At 45.5% G+C, this 25440-nt stretch overlaps 1 protein-coding gene across 1 annotated transcript in view; it reads left to right on the top strand.

Annotated features, from left to right (window-relative positions):
- The first annotated feature begins 700 nt into the window (after positions 1-700).
- GCNT2 (glucosaminyl (N-acetyl) transferase 2 (I blood group)) overlaps positions 701-25440 on the top strand; it is a 57617-nt gene continuing 32877 nt past the window's right edge. The window contains exon 1 of the mRNA XM_040460614.1: positions 701-1654. Within this exon, the coding sequence (XP_040316548.1) occupies positions 733-1654 (922 nt within the window). The 5' untranslated portion in view covers positions 701-732. The remainder of the gene's footprint in view (positions 1655-25440) is intronic.

Raw genomic sequence — 25440 nt, 5'->3', positions numbered from 1 at the left:
GAAAGCCAGGATGGATGATGTTGTTGTTGTTTTTTTTTCATTTTAGATCTCTGTCACCTCAGTCACTTTTGTCATTAAAGCATTGGTTGTTTTCCTTAAAGCATTTGAGCATGGAGGCCGCGTCACCTGGAAGAGTGGGGGGACCCCTGGAAGGGGGGATTGCCACGAGCCACAGGAGGGGATAACGCCGCAGCCCGTGGAGGGCCAGCAGGAAACGGCACGCCTGCCAGAACACATTTCAGCTTTGCCTTTCACTGTGCTAATTCCCTGAATGGCAATAACAAGCGGGGGAGGGGGGAGGGGGAAGGGCGGGGGGGGGGGGCGTGGTGCGGGAAACACACGGGAACTGAAAGAAAAGAGATCTGAGAAACGAAATCCGCAGGGGAAAGGAGTTGCCGGTGTTTTAGGGCCACAGCCAGCAGATGCGGGCAGGGAAGCGGAGGGAGGGAAAAGGCCGGGCTTCTGGAACCTGCCGCTGGGCTTTACACAAAGGCGGTTTGAGAAGCGGAGACCGCGAGGCGGGACCGGTTGCTCATATCAGCACGGTGGGGGGGGGCCCCCCCGGAGCCAGCAGCGGGACTCCCCGGCCTGAAAGGGGATCGATTCCCAGCGCGTCCTTCAGGCTGGGAGTTCCCGGAGTATGTGCCTGAGTAAGAACGCAGAGGGAGAAGTAAGCTTGGGGGAGGCCTGGCAGATTTTGCCCGTCGTTGACAACCTGCTCCTCCGGGAGGCATGCTGCCTTCATCCATGCGTTACCTCTTCGTGGTTTCTGTTTCCTGCGTCGTCCTTTTTATCGTGCTCTACGTGTTTGGGTTCGGGGGAGAGCCGGGCTTCCAGAGGCTAAATAATTCAGACACTTGGATGCTGACTCAGGTTTGCACATCCTTTATCAAAGGCAGAACGCCTTTCCTGTGGAGAAACAAACTGAGGATTCAAGACAAGTCTTCTTGCCGGGAATACCTGACCCAAAGCCACTACATCACAGCCCCTCTGTCTAAAGAGGAAACTGAATTTCCTTTGGCGTATATAATGGTCATCCATCACCATTTCGATACCTTTGCAAGGCTCTTTAGAGCGATTTACATGCCTCAGAACGTCTACTGTGTTCACGTGGACGAAAAGGCGACGGTCGAATTTAAAGGCGCGGTGGAACAATTACTGAGCTGCTTCCCAAATGCTTTTCTGGCTTCTAGAATGGAGCCAGTGGTCTATGGGGGGATTTCCAGGCTCCAGGCCGACCTGAACTGCATCAAAGATCTCGCGGCCTCCGAGGTCCCATGGAGGTACGCCATCAACACGTGTGGGCAAGATTTCCCCCTGAAAACCAACAAGGAGATAGTCCGGTATCTGAAAGGATTTAAAGGGAAAAACATTACCCCGGGGGTGCTGCCCCCAGCCCACGCCATTGGACGGACTAAATACGTCCACCGGGAGCACCTGGGCAAAGAGCTTTCCTATGTGATCAGAACCACAGCGTTGAAATCACCTCCTCCCCATAACCTCACCATTTACTTCGGCTCTGCCTACGTGGCTCTATCAAGAGAGTTTACCGACTTTGTCCTCCGTGACCCGCGGGCGGTCGACTTGCTCCGGTGGTCCAAAGATACTTTCAGTCCTGATGAGCATTTCTGGGTGACGCTCAACAGGATCCCAGGTATGTGCGACGCCGTGTTTCAGGGGACAGCAGCGTGCCGTACTTGGAAAGGCCGTTCGAGAGCCTGCTCCCTTTTAGTAGACGTGCAAGATGAAAGGGACCATCTGTAGTTCTCTCTGATCCTTTCTGGATGCAGAATCAGGTTCTAGCACGGCCAAGGAATACCTATCAGAGGTATGGCTTTACAACTGATCGCGTTCTTTTGCGTTCAGCTTACTAAATCTTTACCACGATAGGTATTACTGTTGTCAGTCATAGTGGTGTTCTTTCTTTCCCCCGAATTTGCCAGACCCTCTCTTGCCAGCGCTTCTCCTTCCTACCCCATCCATCAGCCAGATATCTACAGCTCAGCGGAACTGAGCTGACCACTCCCCTTATTCTTCCTTCAAAGGGTGTATCACCCCTTGGAATAATCACATTGACGTCTTTGTATGAGGTTGTTCTTGGCCTCCTCTACATTATTACCTGTGCGAAGTTGGGGTCATTTTCCTATCTTGTTAACTGCTAAGCATCCTCAGTGCTTAGAACAGATAGTAAATGGTCAATAAATATATATTAGATAAGTGAGTGAGTGAATGAACGAATGGCCAAGCATGAAGCTTTACGCCACAGTTGTCTCCCTCAGACCCGGCGAGTTGAGAAATGGTTGGACTCGTGTGTATACCGTATCACACGGGTAGGGTTGTTTTTTGGAAAAGAAAATACATTTTGCTTTAGCTCAAGAATGAGATTCTAGGAACAGCCCCTTCTTTTCTCATCAGAACATTTCCACCTTTACTAATGGACCAGATGGATTCTTTTTAAAACTACATGAAACATGATAGAATCTCTTCTGCAGGAAATCTCAAGCTTTGGTCTCCATGAAAAATACAAAATGGACCTCTGATGAACTCAACAGCATTATTATAGCAGGAGAAAAACAATCATTGTTCTGGTTTTGGGGGCCTGCCAAGTTGGAAACACTGGTAGGTCCTCTCAGGCTGCAGGGCAGGGCCTGCTGGGCAATAAACATGCCAGCATTCTCTGGAAAATACCACGTTTGGGCTCTGAATCTCAGGGCGACTGGCTTGGGGAACAGGGTTTGCTCTTGTTCTGTGCCCTCTGTCTTTCCTGGCCTCCCTCTCCGTATGGCCGCCATCTTCCCACCTTCTGTCTATGGTTTCCATCATTGTCATATAATTTGGGAGGGACTCAGTACTTAGAGGCTGATTTTCACATTTCAATATTTATCCCTTCCTTTTTTCACTATTCCCCTTTGATTTAGAACACTTGGTACCAGCCATGCGGTTCCTTACATCTGGTCTGAGATGAAGGCATTTCTTAGCAAAAGCCTGAATCGTCACATCTTGAAAGAAGAAAAACACGTATTTAGGCTGGGGTTAAATGTCTGGTTACTGTGACAGATGGATGATCAGTCTTCTCAATGTCAAATCAATATAAGAAAACCAAGGAGGGTCGCCTGAGTGGCTCAGTCAGTTGAGTGTCCGTCTCTTGGTTTCAGCTCAGGTCATGATCTCACAGTTCCTGGGATTGAGCCACGAGTGAGACCCCGCATTGAGCCCCGAGTTGGGCTCCTCGCTGTCAGAGCAGGGCCTGCTTGGAATTCTCTCTGTCTGTCTGTCTGTCTGTCTCTCTCTCTGCCCCTCCCGCACTCTCTCTCTCCCTCCCTCTCAAAGTAAATAAATAAAGAGAAAACCAAAGGAAAAAAGAATCTTCCACCCCTCCTCCCCCCCCCCCCATTTTCCAGCCCTAGAAAAATAGACAAGATAGGAGACCAAGACTGATATGTAGACAGGCAGAGGAAAGGAAACCATTTTTGCTATAGGCTGTGGTATGGTATGCTGGCTTCTGCCTTCATGGAGTATGGCTCCATGTAAATCACATAATCTCTTGGAGCCTCAGATCTCCCCAGCTACCAAATGAGAGCCCAGGTAAGAAGACCCCCTTCATCTCTGCCTTTGCCTCTCCTTGCGGAAGACTCAATGCCCAGAACGACATGAACACTTCACATACAGCTATGAGGAATTTGTAGGAAGGTGGAAATGCTGGTGAGTCTAGATTCCCGGTTGCCCATTAGCCTTGGCAAATGCATTCCATCTCCTTCGGAGGTGAGAGCTCCACCAAGAGCATCCTCCAGGGAGAAAAGCAAGCCTGGTCTAGGGTCAGTGGTCTGTCAGATCTGATTCTACAAGGGATGCTTTTCAGGATAATGTGACGTCTCCTGTGGCTTTGCTTCCTTCCTTTCTTACATGCGGGATGGCATTCTGGTTTAGGGAGAAAGCAGAAGGATATCCTGCTTGTACGCGGGGCCTTCATGAATTGCAAGGTTTTAAAAAAAAAATCATCGGGTGCCTGGGTGGCTCAGTTGGTTAAGCATCTGACTCTTGGTTTCAGCCCAGGTCATGATCTCATGGGTCTATGAGTTCGAGCTCCAGGTAGGGCTCCTTGCTGACAGTGCAGAGCCTGCTTGGGATTCTCTCTTTCCTTTTCTCTCTGCCCCTCCCTTGCTCATGCTCTTTCTCTCTCTAAATAAATAAATTAAATAAAATAAGTATCATCAAATGCTCTAGCCCGTGTTGGATATCTCCATCTTCAAAGGCAATGTAAAATCCAATCACACCCTCAAGTAACTCCAGGATTTTATGCTTGAGTCTCCTTTGGGACTTAAGATTTGGGATGTGAGTCTGGTCCTTCATTACCAGATAGCTTTTAATCATATCAGCTCTTTTTTTTTTTTTTTTTTTTTTTGAGAGAGAAAGAGTGCATGTGAGCAGGGGAGGAACGGAGGGAGAGAGAGACTCTTAAGCAGGTTCCATGAGAAAGGAGCCCCACGCAGGGCACAGTCTCACAACCCTGGGATCATGACCTGAGCCAAAATCAAGAGTCGGACTCTTAACCAAATGAGCCACCCAGATGCCCCAGCTCTTCTATGTTCCATGTCACGTTATAAGAGGAAAAGTCCTTCAGTAAGTATGGCGTCAACATCGTTTTTGCAAAACGTGCAAGTACAAACAGTGTTGTTCCTTTCCTGTCTCAAAAGTTCCTTCTCTCTTCTGCCTAACACCCTAACTTAAAGTGGTTGTGTTAGAAATACCATGCACAGGTACATCAGCTTCCCCAAATCACCCACAGTTGTCATAGGACCAAGGAAATGACTAGTACCCTACAGTTACATGACATCAGAAAACCAAATGAAAATAGTTTATGAGACTCAATAGAAAGAATATTCGCAGAGGTAGCACTGAATTACGTAGCTTCACCTGGCATTTTTTTTTTTTTCAAGTTGTGTTTCTATTGAGAAAATGATTTCTTTCTTGGTCTTCAACCCTTAGGCTTGTTCCAATCTGCATTAGAATTAGAAATGGTGCTAGGGGCGCCTGGGTGGCTCAGTGGGTTGAGCGTCCCACTTGGGCTCAGGTCATGATCTCACAGTTCGTGATTTCGAGCCCCGCGTCGGGCTCTGTGCTGACAGCTCAGAGCTTGGAGCCTGCTTTGCATTCTTTCTCTCTGTCTGTCTCTCTCTCTGCTCCTTCCCTGCTCACACACTGTCTCTCTCTCAAAAAGAATAAAGATTAAAAAAAAAAAAATGGTGCTAAAACAGGCCAAAAAGAGTCTCTTGGGGTAAGAGGGCCAGTCTCACATCCTTCTTTAGGGGAGGCCAGGCGGAGTGGCTACCAGCCCATTCCATGTGGCTCTTGGAGAGACAGATGGTCTAGACCTCTCCCTTCTGGCCATATTCTCAAAGGAAACCCTCCAGGAGCACAAACAGAGAGCCAATAGTCCACCTTGAATTCTGGTGCATGGTTAGATTTTCTAACTCATCAGATCTTTGTAATCATTTGTGTCACCTTAAGAAACCACCATTTTCTCCAGCTTTTCTGGTTATTCCTATAGCATTGTCTTTGGCCTCCCCACCCCATGGTGGAATGTTAGAGGCCATTTTGATTTTTGCTTTAAATCTTGTGAAATTCCTCAGTACCCACAGAAACAGCCGCTAGGCTTGTTTCTTACAGTCCATTCCCATGGCTAAATTGTCTTCTGGTCGCACTTCAGGGCCAGTCCATCCCTAATGGAAAAAGCAAAACTGTTACTTTTTTTTCCAGCTATACTTTCCCCCCCTTCTCAGTGTGTAAGTTTATTCTTTTGAATTTTTGCTCGTGCATTCATTACTCTGACCTTTCTCATGCCGTGAGGTTTTTTCCTCCATAAGAATGTTTTCGTTTGCCTCTCTTCCTTTTTCCATTTGTATACATTTTTTTTTCAGAGCCCCTTCTTCAAATAAATTATCTCAACCTCAGCAGTGACCACATGATCGCATTTCCTCATTTTTCAAACCTAAAAATAGCGTGTTTCCTACTTCGATTTATTTTGCTTTTTTAACGCTGAGTTTTATTTATATGTGCACATTCTTTGGGAATGTGCTATGACTCTTTAAGTGGCAAGCGACAGAAACACAACTCAAAGTTGCTTAAATAGACACAAGAGCCTACCGGGTCACAGAATTGAGATGCCCAAGAAAGGACTCCAAAAAATCTGGATCAAGAGTGGAAACAACATATTCAGGAATTCAGGACTCTGTCTGCCAGATGGTCTCTCTGTGGTGTGAAAAACTGTCTCTTTGTCCAGAGCTAAAGGTGGGGGGGGGGGCGGGGGTCCCAGGTATGGGACTCCCAGTGCTACAACCAGGAAAGCCCCAGGTGAATTGGGCCAAGTTGGTCACTCTCCCTGCCTGTGGTGGCCCCATTCAGACAGACTCCCCCCACCTGCTGTCAGAGATGGCCACAAGTAGCTCTCGTTTCTTGGTTCTGACAGTTGGCACTCTTAGGGGACAAGAGAGTCTTTTTCCTGAGAGTTCTAGCAACAAGTTTAGGGGAGACCTCGTATTTGTCCTGCTTGGTGCAAATCACTATCCCTAACCAAATCGAGGGGGTGAAGGATACTGACGAGCCTTTGTTGGGTCACTTTCCCAAGGGGCAGGCTACAGTTGAAGACGGTTCCTTAGGGTGACGCTGGTCAGACTAAAGGACGCTCCCCACTGCAAAAGCGTTCCTTGTCTTGTGGGTAGAGTGTTAATGAACATCTCCATCTGGTATTAGAAGGGCAAGATTCAGGTTAAGACCTAAAGCTTCAAGCCCTTGAACAATCGTAACTTGGAGAATACTAGTTAAATTACTTCTGTGGAAGTGGTGTCATCTCAATAAACATATGCCTTCTGTCTCATAAAAACATTTTTTTTTTAATTTTTTTTTCAACGTTTATTTATTTTTGGGACAGAGAGAGAGCATGAACGGGGGAGGGGCAGAGAGAGAGGGAGACACAGAATCGGAAACAGGCTCCAGGCTCTGAGCCATCAGCCCAGAGCCTGACGCGGGGCTCGAACTCACAGACCCCGAGATAGTGACCTGGCTGAAGTCGGACGCTTAACTGACTGCGCCACCCAGGCGCCCCTCTCATAAAAATTTTTTAATAATGTTTCTTTGTTATGTTTGGATAGTACTTATTTTGCAAAAGTACTTACGCATGATCTCGTCTAATCCTTACAAGACCCCTGTAAAAGGAAGTCTACCATCCCCATTTTGCAGAAGAGAAACTAAGATGAAAATATGTGACTTACCCAAAGACAAGTATTTCATATAACCTAGCAAGAAATTTAAAAAAGAAAAAGAAAAAGAAATTTCTAGAGGAAGGAGAGATAAGACCTGTGTTACACATTTAGATTCAATTATACCTGGTTTTATGGATCCTTCATTAATTATTGTAAAAACTGCAAGTGTCCAGAAGATGAACCTTAGGGGATTCGGAGTCTTGTTGAGCTTGAGGAATGATGTATAATGGGACTCACCCAAAAATATTCTCTCTTGTTCCCTAAGTCATCTGGATGGTTAGCCCCTCTTTCTGGAACTCGGGGCTTTTTTGTGTGAGCAGGAGGTCCAGGAAAGAGGAGGGGACTGCCCATCTGCCCCATCTGGGTCTGCATTATCTCGGCTTAATCTTCTCAAGAATCTCGTCTGGTCAGTGTTGAAACGCACATTTTGCCATTTTACCGAGAGGTGAAGAGGGAATCGGAAGGGTTGAGGAACATGCTCTGCTCCAAAAGCAGGAGGCACAGTGAAGGATAGAGTGGATACAAGGAGCACTGCAAATCCAACGCACTCAAAACACAACTTACACAGTCGCTTTTGTGTGTCCTCTTCTAGCTCTTCCCTGCAGGCTGGGTTCTCTCTCTCCGTCGTTCTCACTGCCCCATCCTGGGGGATCTGGCTTTCCCTGGAGCTTGGGTTCCAAGAGTTGGGGAGAGCCAGGCTGGAATCCTAGCTGCCCTATCCCAGCCACATGACCCGGTGTTTATACAAAAGCCCGGTCTTCAAGTAGCAAAGCCAAGGTGGTGAAAGCATGGAGCCTGGAGCCAAACTGCCTGCATTTGAATCCCTGCTTTGCCGTTTACAAGCTGTGTGACCTTGGACCAGTGACCTGAATTTGGGGACCTCAGTTTCCCATCTGTAATGTGGAAAATAATAATTTTGTATCAAATACGTGAGGCTTCAATGAGTTGGACTATTGCCCAGCCCATATTTTAAGCGTTAATTTTTATCGTTGTTATTGTTGTGATTCTGGCCTTCGCCTCTAAAAGGTCGTCTGTAATAAATATCTATAAAATGTCATCATTTAACAAATGTTGAGCACCTAGATACCGTGCTAAGTACTGGGATACAGTAGCGCATGAAACAAATAAGACCCCTGCTCTCGTGGAGTGTATGTTCTAGACGTGGGACACGGATAAAAAAAAGCAGACAGATAAGATAATTAGAGATTCTGTTCAGTGCTCTGCAGAGAACACAGGCTGATACGGAAAAGGACGTGCTTTGAATGGGGTGAGTCGGGGAAGCCTTCTTAGTGGACGTGGTACATGAACTGAGGTGGGCACCTCGTATGACAGCCACGGGGACGATGTGACCTGGCCACCCCACCTTCGTAGGTGTTACTGGCAGAAGAAGCAAGGCGATGGGTGTAAGTTTTTGGCATAGCACTGACTACAGACTGAACAGTCAATAAACTGAACCTGGCTGTCAGCCTCCTCTCTGTTTCTGGTGCCGCCATCTGTCTTCTCTTGTCTCCTACAATATAGTCTTGTTTCTTTCTTTCTTTCTTTCTTTCTTTCTTTCTTTCTTTCTTTCTTTCTTTCTTTTTTAAAGTTTATTAGTTTATTTTGAGAGAGGGAGAGAGAGCACACACAAGCAGGGGAGGGGCAGAGAGGGAGGGAGACACGGAATCCCAAGCAGGCTCTACACCGTCAGCGCAGAGCCCAACTCGGGGCTTGAACTCTCGAACCGCAGGATCATGACCTGAGTCGAGATCAAGAGTCGGATGCCTAACCGACTACACCCTCCGCCAGGAGCCCCTCGTCTCGTTTCTAATTACATCAAACCCGTGAACCACACGGGTTTGAACTGCGTGGGTCCAGTTACAGGTGTGTGTGTGTGTGTGTGTGTGTGTGTGTGTGTGTGTGTGTGTTTTACAATAGAGCCCTATAAATGTATTTTCACTTCTTTATGATTTTCTTCCTTTTTCTTTTGTCTCGCTTACTTCATTGTCACAACACAGTCCATGATACATATGATATACAAAATATGTGTTCATTGGCTGTTTGCCATTGGTAAGGCTTCCAGTCAACAGTAGGCTACTGGTACTTACGTTCTGGGGGAGTCAAGGGTTATGTGGGGCGCGCCTGGGTGACTCAGTCGGTTAAGCGTCCGACTTCAGCTCAGGTCATGATCTCGCGGTTCGTGAGTTGGAGCCCTGTGTCGGGCTCTGTGCTGACAGCTCAGAGCCTGGAACCTGCTTTGGATTCTGTGTCTCCCTCTCTCTCTGCCTCTCCCCCACTCATCCTCTCTCTCTCTCTCTCTCTCTCTCTCTCTCTCTCTGTCTCAAAAAATAAATAAACATTAAAAAAAGTGTTATGTGCGGATTTTCTCCTGCACAGGGGGTTGGCACCTCCAACACCTGCCATTATTCAAGGGTCAACGTATTTTTCCCGACTGTATTCTCAGCCTGCTTTCATCCATCTCCATAGTGACAAGGATGACATTTATAAAAATTGATCATGTGATCATCTCTCTCCTTGAAAACCTTCAAGCAGATCCTCATCACCTCCAGCATGATGTCCTAGCCCCTTCACTGAGCGCAGGGCACTCATTGCCGTCTGGTCTCTTAGGCTTTCCAGCACCTTCTCTCGCTATGTGCCCCATCCCATGCTGTACTCCAGCTCTACCTGGGTGACTTGTGAGTCCCAAATGTGCCACTTCCACCGTCCCTGCCTCGACTCATGCCAGTTGCCCTGCCACGACCTTCTGGGCTTTTTCTCCTTCTCCCTCACTTGACTGACATGGGCCTTTCTTGTAAGAGTCAACTTACGGTCACTCTCTGAAAAGACTTTCCTAATTCTCACTGCCATGGACTCACTCCTCCCGTATCACACTGTACTATTATTAGTCTTGCAGTGCTGTGTTTGTGTTCCCAGCGGACTTTGAGACTGAGCTTCCAAGGTAGAAGCTACACCTGATAATTTTTGTTTCCTTTAGGCCTAACACAACCCCTGATACGTGAGCAATGCTCAACACAATGGAGTCTCAACTGTTATTCATTCAACTTGCACAAACTCAACTGTATGCACGCACACATGCGCACACACAGGCCCACACGGTGTGTAAATTTAAATGGTTTGGGCCATCCCACCCTGCCTTCCATTCCATGCAATTTGTCTGGGGTTTCGAGTGAGCCCGAGGTGGACTCTGTTTATTCCCATGATGGGTCTTCGTTCCCATGGCTCTCTAATGTTAATGATACCGTGTACATCTCATAACACATAGTTCCTCAGTTCCAGCCAACTTCTTCGTCTGGGGCTTGTTAGAAGAAACTACCATCTAGGTCAAGATTAGAGGGAAAATCGGCCATGTTGGAATTAGGGAGACTCTGTGTCGTCTTAATGTGGCACGTTCCCAAGGGATTTCTCCAGAGGAGTTTTGACTGTGTGTCGTCTCCTCTTTACACCCTGCCTTTGCAACCTAGACTCCCTATAAGATGTGTACCGTTCTTTGAATTGAATTTATTGTACGTTTATTGTATAAATATGTACATTTATTGTATATGTATACATTTATACAATACATTTAGGTAAATGCATCGTATACGTTCATTGTGTAAATGTATATATTTCTCTCTCCCGACACTTCCCTACAGCAGCTGGTGCTTGTCACAACAAATGCCCTCCTTAATCCCTATCACCTATTTCACCCATCCCCCCACCACCTCCCCTCTGGTAACCACCAATTTGTTCTCTATGGGTAAGAGTCTGTTTCTTGCTTTCCCACTCTCTCTCTCTTTCTTTCCCCCCTTTGCTCATTTGTTTTGTTTCTTAAATTCCACATATGAGTGAAATCATACGGTATTTATCTTTCTTTGACTGACTTATTTTGTTTAGCATAATACTCTCTAGCTCCACCCATGTCATTGCAAACGGCGAGAGTTCGTTCTTGTTTATAGCTGATTCACATTCCGTTGTATCTAGACACAACTTCTCTACCCATTCATCCGTTGATGGATGCTTGGGCTGTTTTCATAATTTGGCTATTGTAGATACTGCTGCTATAAACATCAGGGCGGGTGCATGTATCCCTTTGAATTAGTATTTTTGTATTCTTTGGGTAAATACCTAGCAGTGCAATTTGGGGATCGGAGGGTGGTTCTGTTTTTAACTTTTCTGAGCTACGATTTCAACACTATGTAAAGGTTGTCATGTTGCCAAATGTGTGAAAGGGCATTGCTTTTACAATCCCTCTTTGAGGAACTTGGATAATGGATATTATCCATCCAACTATGGATAATACTGTTCTTTTCAGATGCTTGGTCGCCGACTATTGAGCCTTGGTTAATAGTTGATTTTAGAGTCACTACTCTCAGAGAAATTCAGAATGACGGGGAAATTTTAATTTGCAGTGACTGTCCCCCTTGAATCTTTCCTCAGCTTGCTTTTTGGCTCTTAATGTTCTTTGTTACTTGGTGATTCACATCACGGTTTGGGTTCTGATGAATCATAACACTGTATCATGCCCCCCACGTTTCCCTCTTTTTTGGATATCTCTTCCTGAGGCTCCCACTGGCACCTGCTGATATGTTCCCCCTCCCACCTCCCTACTCCCCACAAATCCACTTCTCCAGAGTCTCCGTGACTGGCACTGCCATTCTTTCCTGGGAGCCGACTGCTTTGTGCCCCATATCTAATCAGCACGTTCTGTACATTCTGTCTGGGATGGTTTCTAGCGAGTATTACCCAACTTGTTCCTATCACGGCCACTCTAACTCCAGCCCAGTCATGCCTCTCAAATGGATTGTTAGACCCGTCCAAGTGCCCTCTCTAGCCCGGGTCTCTCTCTCTCTCTTCAAACCATTCTACCACTCGACATATTTTTCTAATGAAGGCATGGCTCTAAGAATAACTTCTCAATCTCACATGCTGCAGGGAGTTCCCACAGCTTATTGATTTGCTCACTATAAACATCTCATGGGATGTCGGATATCAACATACTCCTAATAGGTATCACCTCATTATCACCAATACCACCTCGCTGTCAATTCTCACTGCTGCTTTCTCTGAAAAGAATATTCCAGAAAAACCACCTTCCTTGTGTTCCTGCCTTTGGCACTTTTCTTCAGTTCATTCTCTCTCTACCGGGGCCACTCTTCTCCATCTCTCCCATTTAAATAATGGCCTTAATATGTCTGCTTTTAATGGCCTGTCATTTGGGAAGCTTTTCCTGATCTTTTTTTTTCTCTCTCTCTCTCAATGATACACTTTGTAAACCTTTGTAATGCTTGTATGTCATTTTCTAATCTTCTTTACATTATGATTATGAATGTGAATATCGTATTACCCTAACTCGAGCATAATCTCGTATGGGGTCTTTCATGTTTTTGGCAGCCCAACACAGTGAGCATCCAGTGGGATAAGAATAGTTATTGAATTGATATAAATGGAAATAAATCTTTTTTTTTTATGGCGAAAAATTTTAGATTTAGATGTAGCCAGCTGGACGCAGTTTAGACGGTCCCAATTTTGTTGCCAATATCCAAAAGCATCATAATGAGGAGCCAGTCAAACATATGCCTTCTTCTTTCCATCAGGCCTGATCTGGGTGTTGACCTTGGCCACGTCAAGGTAATAGAGTTTCTTCACAGTGTCTTTAATCTGGTACTTGTTGGCCTTGACATCCACAGTGAACACAGGTGTGTTGTCCTCTATGCTCTTCACGGCTGACTGGGTAGTAAGGGAGAACTTGATGATGCACAGTGGTCCAGCTTGTGTCTTCTGGGGGCGTTCTTTCAAGGATATTTGGGCTGCCTTCAGAGGCATTTGGGTCATCAGAAGGTAGATGACCTGCAGATCTTCCTTTTGTGTGTGTGTGTGTGACTGTGAACATCTTTCAGCACCATTTTCTTGGACTTCAAAGCCTTTGCTTTGCCTTTGCCTTTGGGAAGGACAGGAACTTCCTTCTTCACCTTCAGCACCATCTTTGTGAAAGGCAGAAATAAATTTTTTTATTCAAGTGTAATTAACATGCAATGTTATATTGGTTTCGGGTGTACAATGTAATGATTCAACAATTCTGTACGTGACCCAGTGCTTGTCAAAGTGTGCTCTCAGGCGCCTGGGTGGCTCAGCCGGTTAGGCATCTGCTCAGGTCATGATCTCACGGTTCGTGAGCTAGAGTTCCCCATCAGGCTCTGTGCTGAGTGTGGCGCCTGCTTGAGATTCTTTCTCTGCCCCTCCACCGTGTGTGCACGTGCTGTCTCTCTCTCTCAAAATAAATACATTAATTAATTAAAAAAAATAAGTAGATTCCTGATTCCTTTTATCTATGTCACCTGCCCCACTCACCCACTTTCCCTCTGGCAACCCCCAGTTTGTCCTGTGCATTGAAGAGTCTGGGTTTTTGTTTGTCTTTTCTTCTTTCTTTGCTTTTTTTTCTTTCTTAAATTCCATATATGAATGAAATCATTTGGTATTTGTCTTTCTCTGGATGACTTATTTTACAAAGCATTATAACCTGTAGGTCTGTCCATGTTTTCACAAATGCAAGATTTCATTCTTTTTTTTATGGCTGAGTAATATCCCATTATATATGTATACCATATCTTCTTTATCGATCCATCTAGAGATACACACTTGGGCTGCATCTGTATCTTGGTTATTGTAAATAATGCTGCAGTAAACATAGGGGTGCATATGTCTTTTCAGATTAGTGTTTTGTTTTTTAGGAAACTCCGTACTGTTTCCCATGGTGGCTGCGCCAATTTGCATTCCCATCAACAGTGTACATGAGTTCTTTTTTTCTACATATCCTCGCCAACATTTGTTATTTCTTGTGTTTTTGATTTTGGCCATTCTGACAGATGTGAGGTGATACCTCATTGTGGTTTTCCCTTTATTTTTTAATTTTTTCATTTCATTTTTTTTTTTTTTTAATTTGGGAGAGAGAGAGAGGGCGGTGGGGGAGAAGGGCAGTAGAAGAGGGAGAGAGAATCCCAAGCCCAGTGGGATCTATGCCCTGTGCAGAGCCCAGTGTGGGGCTTGATCCCACGATCCTGAGACCATGACCCGAGCCAAAATCAAGAGTCAGACCCTCAACCGACTGAGCCACCCAGGTGCCCTCATTGTGGTTTTGATTTGTATTTTCCTGATGATTAGTGATGTTGAGCATCTTTTCATGTGTTTATTGACCATCTGTATATCTTCTTTGAAAAAAAGTATATCTCTTTAGGTCCTCTGCCCAGTTTTTGATCAGATTGCTTGGGGTTTCTTTTTCTTTTTGTTTCTTTCTTTTGTTTTGTTTTGTTTTGTTTTGTTTTGGTGTTGAATTGTATGTGTTCTTTATATATTTTGGATATTAACTCTTATCAGATATATCATTTGCAAATATCTCCTCCCATTCAATATGTTGTCTTTTGTTTTGTTGGTTTCCTGCACCATACAAAAGCTTTTCATTTTGGTGCAGTTCTAATAGTGTAATTTTGTTTTGTTTCCCTTGTTTAAGGAGGCATAACTGGAATTGATGTTTCTACAGCTGACGTCAAAGAAATTACTGCCTATGTTTCATTCTAGGAATGCTACTGTTTCAGGTCTAACATGTAGGCATTTGATCCATTTTGAATTTATTTTTGTATATGGTGTAAGAAAGTTGTCCAGCTTCATTCTCTTACATGTAACTGTCCAGTTTTCCCAACACCACTTGTTGAAGAGGCTGTCTTTTCCGCATTGTACATTATTGCCTCCTTTGTCATGAATTAACTGACCATATGAGGGTGGGTTTATTTCTGGACTCTCTGCTCTGGTCCATTGATCTGTGTGTCTATTTTTGTGCCAATACCTGCTGTCTTGATTACTACAGATTTGTAGTATATCTTGAAATCTGGAATTGTGATACCTTCAGCACTGTTCTTCCTAAATGGAAATAGTTTCTAATATGCCCCTCAGCCTGCTGCCCAGTCAGTTGCAAATCATCACCCCTTCCACCTCCACCCCCATCACATACACACACACACACACACACACACACACACACACACACCCTAGATTACTTTGCCGTGTCCTGAGGGATCCGTTTCAGACAGCATTTTCTAGCCATGTTCAGTCCTTCTGGGACATTTCTGACATTTCCTTTCTACTCCTGGTCAATAGCAATGGTACTGTTCTCTCTCCTTGTGTTTCCAAAGCATCTTGCTCACCTTGGGAATACTTCACAGTGCCAACCTTATTTGGGGAGCAGTGCTGGCCCTAGCCAGACTATGCTTCAATCCGAGGTCGACCATCCCTGATCTTACCAAACTGGTGCCTTACTCCACACCATAGAAGTAAAAAAGAGCAGCCCAACAGCAGAAGCCCCTGCTTTAAAGGACGTGTCTGGGTTTTCATAAGGCTACTTATTTGATGAAATTAACTCATCTGTTGGTGAACAATCTTAGAAAGTTGTATCCAGGGGCACCTGGGTGGCTCAGTCAGTTGAGCGTCTGACTCTTGATTTCAACTCAGGTCATGATCTCACGGTTCGTGAGTTTGAGCCTGTGGTGAGCTTGGAGCTGGGAGCGTGGAGCCTGCTTGCGATTTTCTCTCTCTCCCTCTCTCTCCACCCCTCCCCTGCTCTCTCTTTCTCTCTCTCTCAAAATAAATAAACTTAAAAAAAATTTTTAAGGAAAAAAAGGAAGTTACGTCCAAAGCAGTAAATGTATTAGTCACTTTCTGAACTAACCTTGTGTTAATGTGGTTTCTCATTGCCACAGCTGCTTACAAGCCCATCTTTTGAAATCTCATCTCCTGACCTGCAGAGTATATCGTATTCTTTCTTGAGCTGCTTTTGGTCAAAGCCATGAGCATCAGAAGGTTTTCCCCAAAGTATATTTACCCCATATCCACGTCAGTGCCATGTTTTCTGAGGATAGGTGGATGATATTCCTTCCCCATAATCTTTCTTTTCAAGCCAGGTTTAAGGATCAGAACTTAACTGTGAACATATTGAAGGCTGATGCTACCATTTTTTTTTTTTTTACTAAGCAAACCGAAGATATTCAGATCATCCTAACGTAATTAGCTTCCCGCCATCATTAGTCTCTTCTCTTGAGCCATCCCCTTCCTTAACCCCACTCCTCACAGGATTCCTCCTTCATGAAAATCTGGGATCCTGTCCTCAATTCAAATCAGAGCTCCTTGGGGGTCTACAGAAGGAAAGCCCTCCTTCCCGGGACCCCAAACACTCTCCTACATCCCACGTGAAAACTGCCCAGTTTAGACCCTGAAGTCCTGGTGGGGTGTTCAGGGGGGTGGGGGGGGCTCCCGGAAAGGCTGCTTACCCTTCCCCCCATGTGGTTTCTCCTCTCCAAGGACTTTGGTCTGTCTGAGCCAAGCGCCCTCCACCCCACCTCCAAGTCTTCTTGGATTTTGTCCCTGGTCAGTTATCCTACCACATTTTGGACTTTCCCCTGCACTTTAAGTGAATTTAAACAAAACTCCCCAGTGCAGTTTTCCTGTAAAAACAGCATCCTCTTTATTCTGGGAAGAATCTAGAATAATCACAGCATTTAGAGCCGAAAGAAGCCTGAGGGAGCATCTAGTTCCAATTTGCGCTAAGCTTGTACAAATCTGGAAATTGAGAGTCGGAGAGATCAAATGGCTGGTTGACTCTGCTGCTGTTAAATGAGTTAATGTTTCCTGGCTTTACTGGCCATTTCTTACACATGTTAAAATAAGTGCTTCCATTCATAAGACCTTCATACTTTTCTATTCGTCTCCCCTTAACAGAAAGAAGACCTCTCGAGTCACATGTGATGTGGAGGGGAGGGGACTTCAGACACAGTCAACACTGTGATAGCTGCTATCTTCCTTTTAGGTTCTCCCTGCCTTATATAGGTTGTTCCTAAGACATTCTCCTACCCCCTAGGGAACATCTGTGTAGTTAGAATAATGTATGTGGGTTCTTTTCAGCTCACTGTAAAGCTGTCCAACAAACGCTGATCATTTGGTCCCCACGCCTTAGTGATTTGGGATAGGTAAGGAAGGGCTATATGGGTTTTACGCACTACAGTTTGCAGACTTTTGATGACCGGCGTCTCTGCTCTGCATTCCCTCTACTCCCTCCACCCAGATCAATGGTTTAAACATTTCTTTTCCTTCCACACTCATCCAGTTATTGAATACTCTTTTTTTTTTATTTTGCTTAACATTTTTATTTGTTTTTGAGATGAGAGATAGAGACAGAGCGTGAATGGGGGAGGGGAAGAGAGAGAGGGAGACACAGAATCTGAAGCAGGCTCCAGGCTCTGAGCGGTCAGCACAGGGCCTGACGTGGGGCTCGAACTCACGAACTGTGAGATCATGACCTGAGCCGAAGTTGGACGCTCAACCAACTGAGCCACCCAGGTGCCCCGAATACTCTTTTGTCAACTATCTTGCAGCTGTGAGTAGGACAGCTGGTGTCTAGGGGGATTAATTCATCCTGGTATGCCCAGGACTTTCCTAGTTTTAGCACTGGTAATCCCACATCCTGAGAAATCCCTCAGTCCTGGGCAAACTGGGACAGATGGTCACCCTAAGTGCTGCCCCAACACATTCCTGCTTCCTTCCCAATGCCCAGGTCATCTTGGGATCAAGAATTAATGCCTTAGATATTTGTGTTCCACAGAACAGCACTGATCAGTAAATTGGAAAACTGTTATCATCAAAAGCACTCAGTTCTGCAGATTCCAAAACACTGAAGACACATCGAAAGGTAGTGATTGAAACTACACTATCATTCACGAGGGCCCTAACCAAAGCAGACTGGGGCCATACCTCCTCTATTTATTTATTTATTTATTTATTTATTTATTTTTTTTTAATTTTTTTTTCAACGTTTATTTATTTTTGGGACAGAGAGAGACAGAGCGTGAACAGGGGAGGGGCAGAGAGAGAGGGAGACACAGAATCGGAAACAGGCTCCAGGCTCTGAGCCATCAGCCCAGAGCCTGACGCGGGGCTCGAACTCACGGACCGCGAGATGGTGACCTGGCTGAAGTCGGACGCTTAACCGACTGCGCCACCCAGGCGCCCCCATACCTCCTCTATTTATAAGAAATTTTCCTTTTCTTTCCTTTTTTCCTTTTCTCTTTCTTTCTTTCTTTCTTTCTTTTCTTTCTTTTTTTTTTTTTGAGGAGAAAGGATAGAGTTTAAGGAAATCATTTCAAAGGATAAATTGATAAACATAAAATCTGAATCGAAAGCCACTTTAACCAGGGGGAGAATCAAATACAAAGATCTTCTTCAGTTACACGCAAACACAGGACATATCCTGGAGACAAATTTGTTTGGCTTTAACGTCTAAGAAAGAAGAAATGTCTGCTTCTTTGGGATTGGTCCAAGCCCTCTGCCCTAATACACTGTCTAAGCTCAAGTTAGTGACAGGTTCTGTGGGAAAGAAGCTAGTAGGAGAGTGGATTAAATAAACTGAACTCAAGTCAAGAATTTAATAGGGCTATTAAAAGTAGAAGTTGGAGGAAGCCACACCCTATTTCTATTTTAAAACTGTTTTGTTTCCACTTATTTGAAAATGTTCAAAAGATAAAGAGTATCTTCAAGATACAGATCTCCCGCAGCTGCTGAATGGTAAAACACTGGGTCTTAGTAGAAATACCAACCCGTTGCAACATCAGTTCAACTTTCAAAAATATGTAGGTGGAGGAGTTTGGAGGCAGTTGGTACGAGAAGGGTAGCAGAAGCATATCCCAGATTTGGACAGACCTTGAACTTGCAAATTCACTTCATGAATCTGCCATCTTTTTTCTCAAAGGAGACATTTGGAAACCTACACGTTGCATAGAAAGACAACCGTCACTATTCTGTTCCTTGAAGTTGAGCAGAATATAACCAAAGATAACATTTTTGTTTGTGTTTCTTGTCTGGTTTTCGCTTTTGTTTTTGTTTGGGCAATTGACCCCGGAAGGGAAAGAGCTTTGCTACCCCAAGAAGGCCTCTAGGGAAGTAGAAAAGAGAGTGCGACCCCAGAAGAGTGAGGTAAGCTAGGGTGACCGTATGTGGAAGATTAGGAGACGATTCGGAAGAAGGCTTCCGAGCCAGATTGACTTTCCACCACTTAGAAAGACTATTCCTTTTTAACAATTGGGAAACTAAGGGACAGTGATCCCCAAAGACTTTTCCAAGGTCACGTAGGAGGCAGCAGAGCTTTGTTTAAACCCTGCTCCAGGGGCACCTGGGTGGCTCCGTCCATTAAGTGTCCCACTCTTGACTTGGGCTCAGGTCGTAATCTCATGGTTTGTGAGTTTAAGCCCCACATCGGGCTCTACACTGACAGCGTGGAGCCTGCTTGGGATTCTCTCTCTCTCTCTCTCTCTCTCTCTCTCTCTCTCTCTCCCCCTCTCCCTCACTGGTGCACATGCTCTCTCTCTCTCTCAAAATAAATAATGTTAAAAAACAATAAAATAAAGTCTTACAAAGTATATAACGCTGCTCCAAAGCCTTGGTCTTCCCCCACTATGCTGTGTATTTGTCTCTGTGGTGACCTTTTTGTGGGGTGACCCAGCCGGCTGGCTCTCTGAAGAGGTAACGATTTGGCAATGGTTTGGAAATACAGGCTGAAGTAGCCTGAAGTGTAGTTGCCCCACTTTGGGGCGGGGGCACAGGGCAGAAGAGGCCAATGCCACCCACGATAACAGTGACCTTGAGGGCTCCCACCTATCCTTTGGGATCTTTCAGGCGGCAGAATGACCCCCTCAAACACAGTTGTTCTGCTTCACTGTCTAGTATCTGGGAAGTAGACAGGGCAGGTATGTTCCTGGGTGAGCCAAGTTTGGCAACAGAGAGATGCCTTAAGACTTGTTGAGTAATTCTCACATGCAAGGCCTTGTTCTAAGCTCTTTTTATATCCTGAACCTATTTAAATCTCCTTAAAGCCCCATAAAGGCAGCCCTCTTACTACCTCCATTTTATAGAAGAAGGAAGGAAACCGAGGCATACAGTCCAGTGCTGTGCACTGTAACCCAGATGATGGATGTAAAGGGGGCTTCAGGCAGGTGTAATTGGCCCCATTTCACATTTCTTTGTCTGGAAAGATACAGAATCTACAGGTGATTGCAAAGACTCCAGTATTGCAAAATATAGGCCTAGAGGAACCCGATTGCAGTCTAGAACAGGGATCGCCAAATGACATACAGCCCATGGGCTAAGTCTCACCCGTTTCTGTACTCTCCACAAGCTGAGAATGACTTTACATTTTTAAATGGTTGGAAAAAACCAAACGAAGACTATTTAGTGACATGGATGTTATATGAACTTGAGATATCAGTGTCCACAAATAAAGACTTCACAGGACACAGGCACATATTATGGCCACTTTCGAGCTGCGGTAGCAGACGTGAGTGGTTATTACATCAGAAACCAAATGTCTCACAAACCTAAAATATTTACTATGGGGCCCTTTATAGAAAAAAAAAAATGCTGACGTAGAATCATGTGGTCAACATAATTGCCTAATGCTTTCAGGGAAAAATTTTTGTCATAATTGTGATTGCTAAATAATTAAAAGCCTCCCCTTTTGTGCAGAAACTGGTTACTTAAAAAGAAATTCTGAATAAACATCCTTCACAAATGACTTTTTTTTTTTTTTAACGTTTTTTATTTATTTTTGGGACAGAGAGAGACAGAGCATGAACCGGGGAGGGGCAGAGAGAGAGGGAGACACAGAATCGGAAACAGGCTCCAGGCTCCGAGCCATCAGCCCAGAGCCCGACGCGGGGCTTGAACTCACAGACCGCGAGATCGTGACCTGGCTGAAGTCAGACGCTTAACCGACTGCGCCACCCAGGCGCCCCCACAAATGACTTTTTAAATAGAATGTGCAGCAGGTGTGCATAAGATAGATAAATACATTTATATATCTTCTCACTAAATGTTAGCGCTCTGCTTGTTTTCAGAGACGGTCTGCTTGGCCCAATGTTTGCAATAATCTTTATGATTGTCAAACCCTTTCATAGACATTAACTTATTTGATAATTTACAAGTGCTGGGGGTACTGATCGGCAGTAATAAAATGGTCCCTGAGCTGAACGGATGGCAGCCATCCTTTAACTGAATGGTCTTGCAAGTGCTCTGCTTCTGGATTTTTTCTTGAACCTACTCACCCGCAGCCCATCACCTTGCTGACAACAGGGTGCCTGGGTGTCCCCGTGCTACATCCCTCTGTTAATTTGTGACTTTTTAAAACAATATTTATTCATTTTTGAGAGAGAGAGAGCACATGAGTGAGGAAGGGGCAGAGAGAGAGGGAGACAGAGAATCCCAAGCAGGCTCTGCACTCTGAGCACAGAGCCCGATGCCGGGCTGGAACTCATGAACCGTAAGATCATGACCTGGGCTGAAACCAAGAGGTGGACGCTTAACTGACTGAGTCAGACAGGTCCTCTTGAATTTGTGACTTTTTAGCTGCTTAGGTCTGAGTAACTTTGTTATGACTATGCAACTATACTAAGAGCTCATGGCCTAAGACCGGAGAGGGGTTCAACACACATGAACAGGACCTCTGATGCTTAAAACAAAGATGATAAATTTGCATCTTGAAGGCTCCATGCAGCCTTCAGGGTGCATGTACATGCATGCACTTGTGTTTAAAAATTTCTTAAGTACTTGGTCACATTCAAAGAGTCTGGGAATTTTTTTTTAAGGGTAAAATTCAGATTTCTCACTTCTGAAAATATTTGAAAAGTGGGGCACCGGGATGGCTCAGTCAGTTAAGCATCTGACTTCAGCTCAGGTCATGATCTCACGGTTCATGGATTCTAGCCCTGCGTCGGGGTCTGTGCTGATGTCTCAGAGCCTGGAGCCTGCTTCAGATTCTGTGTCTCTCTCTCTCTCTGCCCCTCCCCCACGCATGCTCCTTTTCCGTCGCTCAATAATAAACATTAAAAAAAAATTACAGGCCCCATGGCCAGCGTGGCATTATTGGCCAGCGTTGAGAGGGAGCTGCTTGCTTTAGGTGGGACATAGGCTCTTCACTGCGGTCCCCACCCTCCCTCTGTGTCCATGACACCTCGCCCAAATGTGAGCTGCCACTTGTGAATTTACCAGCCCTGTCTTTCCCTTCCTCCTCCAGCTTCACCTACTATCTTCATTCCTCTTCCCCGACACATTCACGTGTGTGAATCCAGCCCACAAATGTGTGATCGTTGGTTGCTGGGAGATCCTTTCTTGTTTATTTTCTGTGTCTCCCGCGTAGCCAAAGCATTTGGGGTTGCCAGACTGACACAGCATGGTATACATTTGGCGGAAATGAGGGGACCCGTCACAAAGCGTTGTCGTGAGCCAGCAGCAATAATTAAGCTGAGAGGAGTGATCTGTGGTAGAGAGGTATGAGCACTTGGAAAGGAGTCAGGCCCGGATTCCAAGCCTGCCCCTGCCGAGAACCAAACCAGCCTCCACGTTTGCCCCTCATGGCTCAGCTGGGGCAGACACATGGCTCCTAAGTTACTAAGAACCCAGTGACTGTAAGGGAGAAAAGATCCGCCGTGTTCTCAGAAACCTTTAGGTAGCCTCGCCTCGTGTGTTCGTGCAGAGCGGAGCTGATGATGTGTTGTTAGCTGCCTCCTGTGCTATCTCCTCGTTTGTGATGTTAAAGATTATCCTGGGGTACGGGGAGGCAGGGGAAGGTCATACAAAATGCCCGCTTGATGACAGTTTGCAGTAGGTTAAGCCAACTGCAGTGACCAGAGCAGAAATAATGTACTGGTTGGAAGTCACAGCTTAGCCCGCCCCAATTATTTGCTAGAAGAAAATGCCTGTTCAGTTGCCACAGATACCAAGCAAAACAAACCTACCCGCTGGGCTAATTGCTTAGCAGGGCATCATCTCGCAATCTCACGTTGTTCATCTAAACCATTGTACATAAGGCAGGACAGACCAGAGAGGCATCTCCCGGGTCGTGCTGTTTGGAGCTGTAAATCACATCGCGCCTCTCTCGCAGCCCCGCTTGCAATCTGCGTTGAATAAATCCTGATGAAAGATTTGTTGAGTTTGCTTTGTATTGGCATTCCATTGGGGCTCTACTGTAGGGTCAAGGCTCAAGGCAAAAAGAGGGGAAAACCACCCCGAACCTACAATGAGAGCCCAGAATTCCCTGCCTCCCCCCCGGCCCTCCCCTACTCCTGCTCTCCGCGAAAGTTCTGCCAAGGATGTATTTTACAGAAAAGGGCGTGGCTCTACTAAGAGTGAAGGGAAGTGAAGGCATCCACATGGGCTATTCAATTCTTCCCTTCCTGTAGCATATTTCTATTTTGTGTCTGGGGCAAAGGGGGAGAGTGATGGGGAAGGATAAGAGTGGAATTTAACCTCCCCTGTTTCAGTAGAAATAAAGCAACCCACTGGAAAGCCTTAAGAGGGTAAAAATTTCTCTTTGCCATTACTAAGAACAGAAGTCAAAATATCAGCTCATTAACAAGGTCAGGAGATGTTGGATATTTTTCTAAAGAGAAACAATAACAATAGTTGGTAATGCTTATTCAACATGTATGGTCATAAACATAAACCCTGAACAAGAGTCATCTCTCTTTTTTTTCTTAAATTTTTTTAATGTTTATTTATTTCTGAGACAGAGAGAGACAGGGCATGAGTGGGGGAGGGGCAGAGAGAGAGGGAGACACAGAATCAGAAGCAGGCTCCAAGCTCCGAGCTGTCAGCACAGAGCCTGACACGGGGCTTGAACTCATGGACTGTGAGATCATGACCTGAGCCGAAGTCGGTCGCAGGTCCGACTGAGCCATCCAGGTGCCCCCAGAGTCATCTCTTTTTATGTTCTTCCCAGCCATGTGAAACGGAAACCACTGTGACTGTCCATCTCACAGATGAAGAAGCTGGGGCTCAGAGAGGTTCAGTAACTTTACCCTGGTCTCACAGCTGGTCAGCGACCAGCAGGGATTTGAGGCTCAAATGGAGTGGCTCCAGCATCTGGACTAGGGAGCTGCAGAGTGAAGCTTTCTGGCTTCTCTCCAGCTGAATGACTTGGGAAAAGAATGTTCTTCTTGGCCTCGGTTTTCTCATCTGTAAAATAAAGGGTTGTATTAATTAGATATCTTTAAGGTCCCCGCCAGCTCTTCGGGTCTGTGTCCAAATCCGTATCCATCACATCCTTGACACTGTTGTCATTCATTAGCTCAGCCCATTACAGTAAGCTGGGGAGTGGGGGGGGGGGAAGGGGAGAGGGGTGGGACAGGAAGGGGGCAAGGAGATCGCTGCATTATACACCAAACACTTTCCTAACAGAGGCAGCTGATCCTGCCCAGACAGGTGGGACGGGAGATGGGCGCAGGCATTTTTAGCATACCACTGTGACTGTCACAATGGATTTTGTAGTTGGACCAGTCCCTTTTCCCCAGAAGCGTCCTTACCGCCCTCATAGGTCTACAGGGCACTCCACATTTGCTGAGTGCTCCAGGCACCTGGCACAGGTGAGCTGTGACAACCCCTGTGTAATGTGACCGGACCTGCTGGGCTTCTCTTTCTTCCTGCCTCCCTTGAATTACACTGAGTGATACTTCCAGGAATTTTGCAGCAGCCCCAAAGCCTTTGTTCTTTCTTCAGAATAAGGAAGTGGGAGAGGTGGCTTGGTGGGAAGGAGACTTCTTTGAGTTCTGTGAAATGAACTCAAATCTGAAGCTGTCAGACTTTTCAAAAGACCCAGTGGCTAGTCACTCCACATTTCGTAGATAAATACCGTGTTGACAGCTCAAGTTATCTGAAGCTCTGTGTGAAAGGGGAACCAACTTTTCTCTCTGGGAACAAGGACTCTCACGTTTCGGTCTGGGGTGCAAACTAACGTGTGTTTGTTTCATTTACGATTTGTGTCATCCACACGGACCCTTCAATGTTACAAGTCAGTCACCGCTAGGTTCCTTCTGCCATACCCCAAGAAGGTGATGCTTTTTTCCCTCTTCCCATAGCCTCCACAGACTCGGTGGTATATAACACCATGGGAAACTGGCTGATTTAATCCGGGGAACACGTACCTCACCAGTCTTTTTTCTTTCTGTTTTTTTCTTTCCCTTTTTTTTTTTTTTTTGCAGCTGATAATCTGCTGAACACGTGTTACAAGTGCATTTTTTTCTTATCTGTGTCTGCATGCCCAGAGGTAGAAACAACACTGACAACAAAAAGAGGGGCAGAGAAGCAAATAAACCCGAGGGGCAGAGGTCCTCAACCTTGT

This window comes from Herpailurus yagouaroundi, unplaced genomic scaffold (genome assembly GCF_014898765.1).
Source record: "Herpailurus yagouaroundi ecotype Mexico unplaced genomic scaffold, PumYag 250, whole genome shotgun sequence".
Lineage (NCBI taxonomy): Eukaryota > Metazoa > Chordata > Mammalia > Carnivora > Felidae > Herpailurus > Herpailurus yagouaroundi.
Note: the sequence above shows the minus strand (reverse complement) of the source record. Positions and strands in the feature narration are given on the sequence as shown.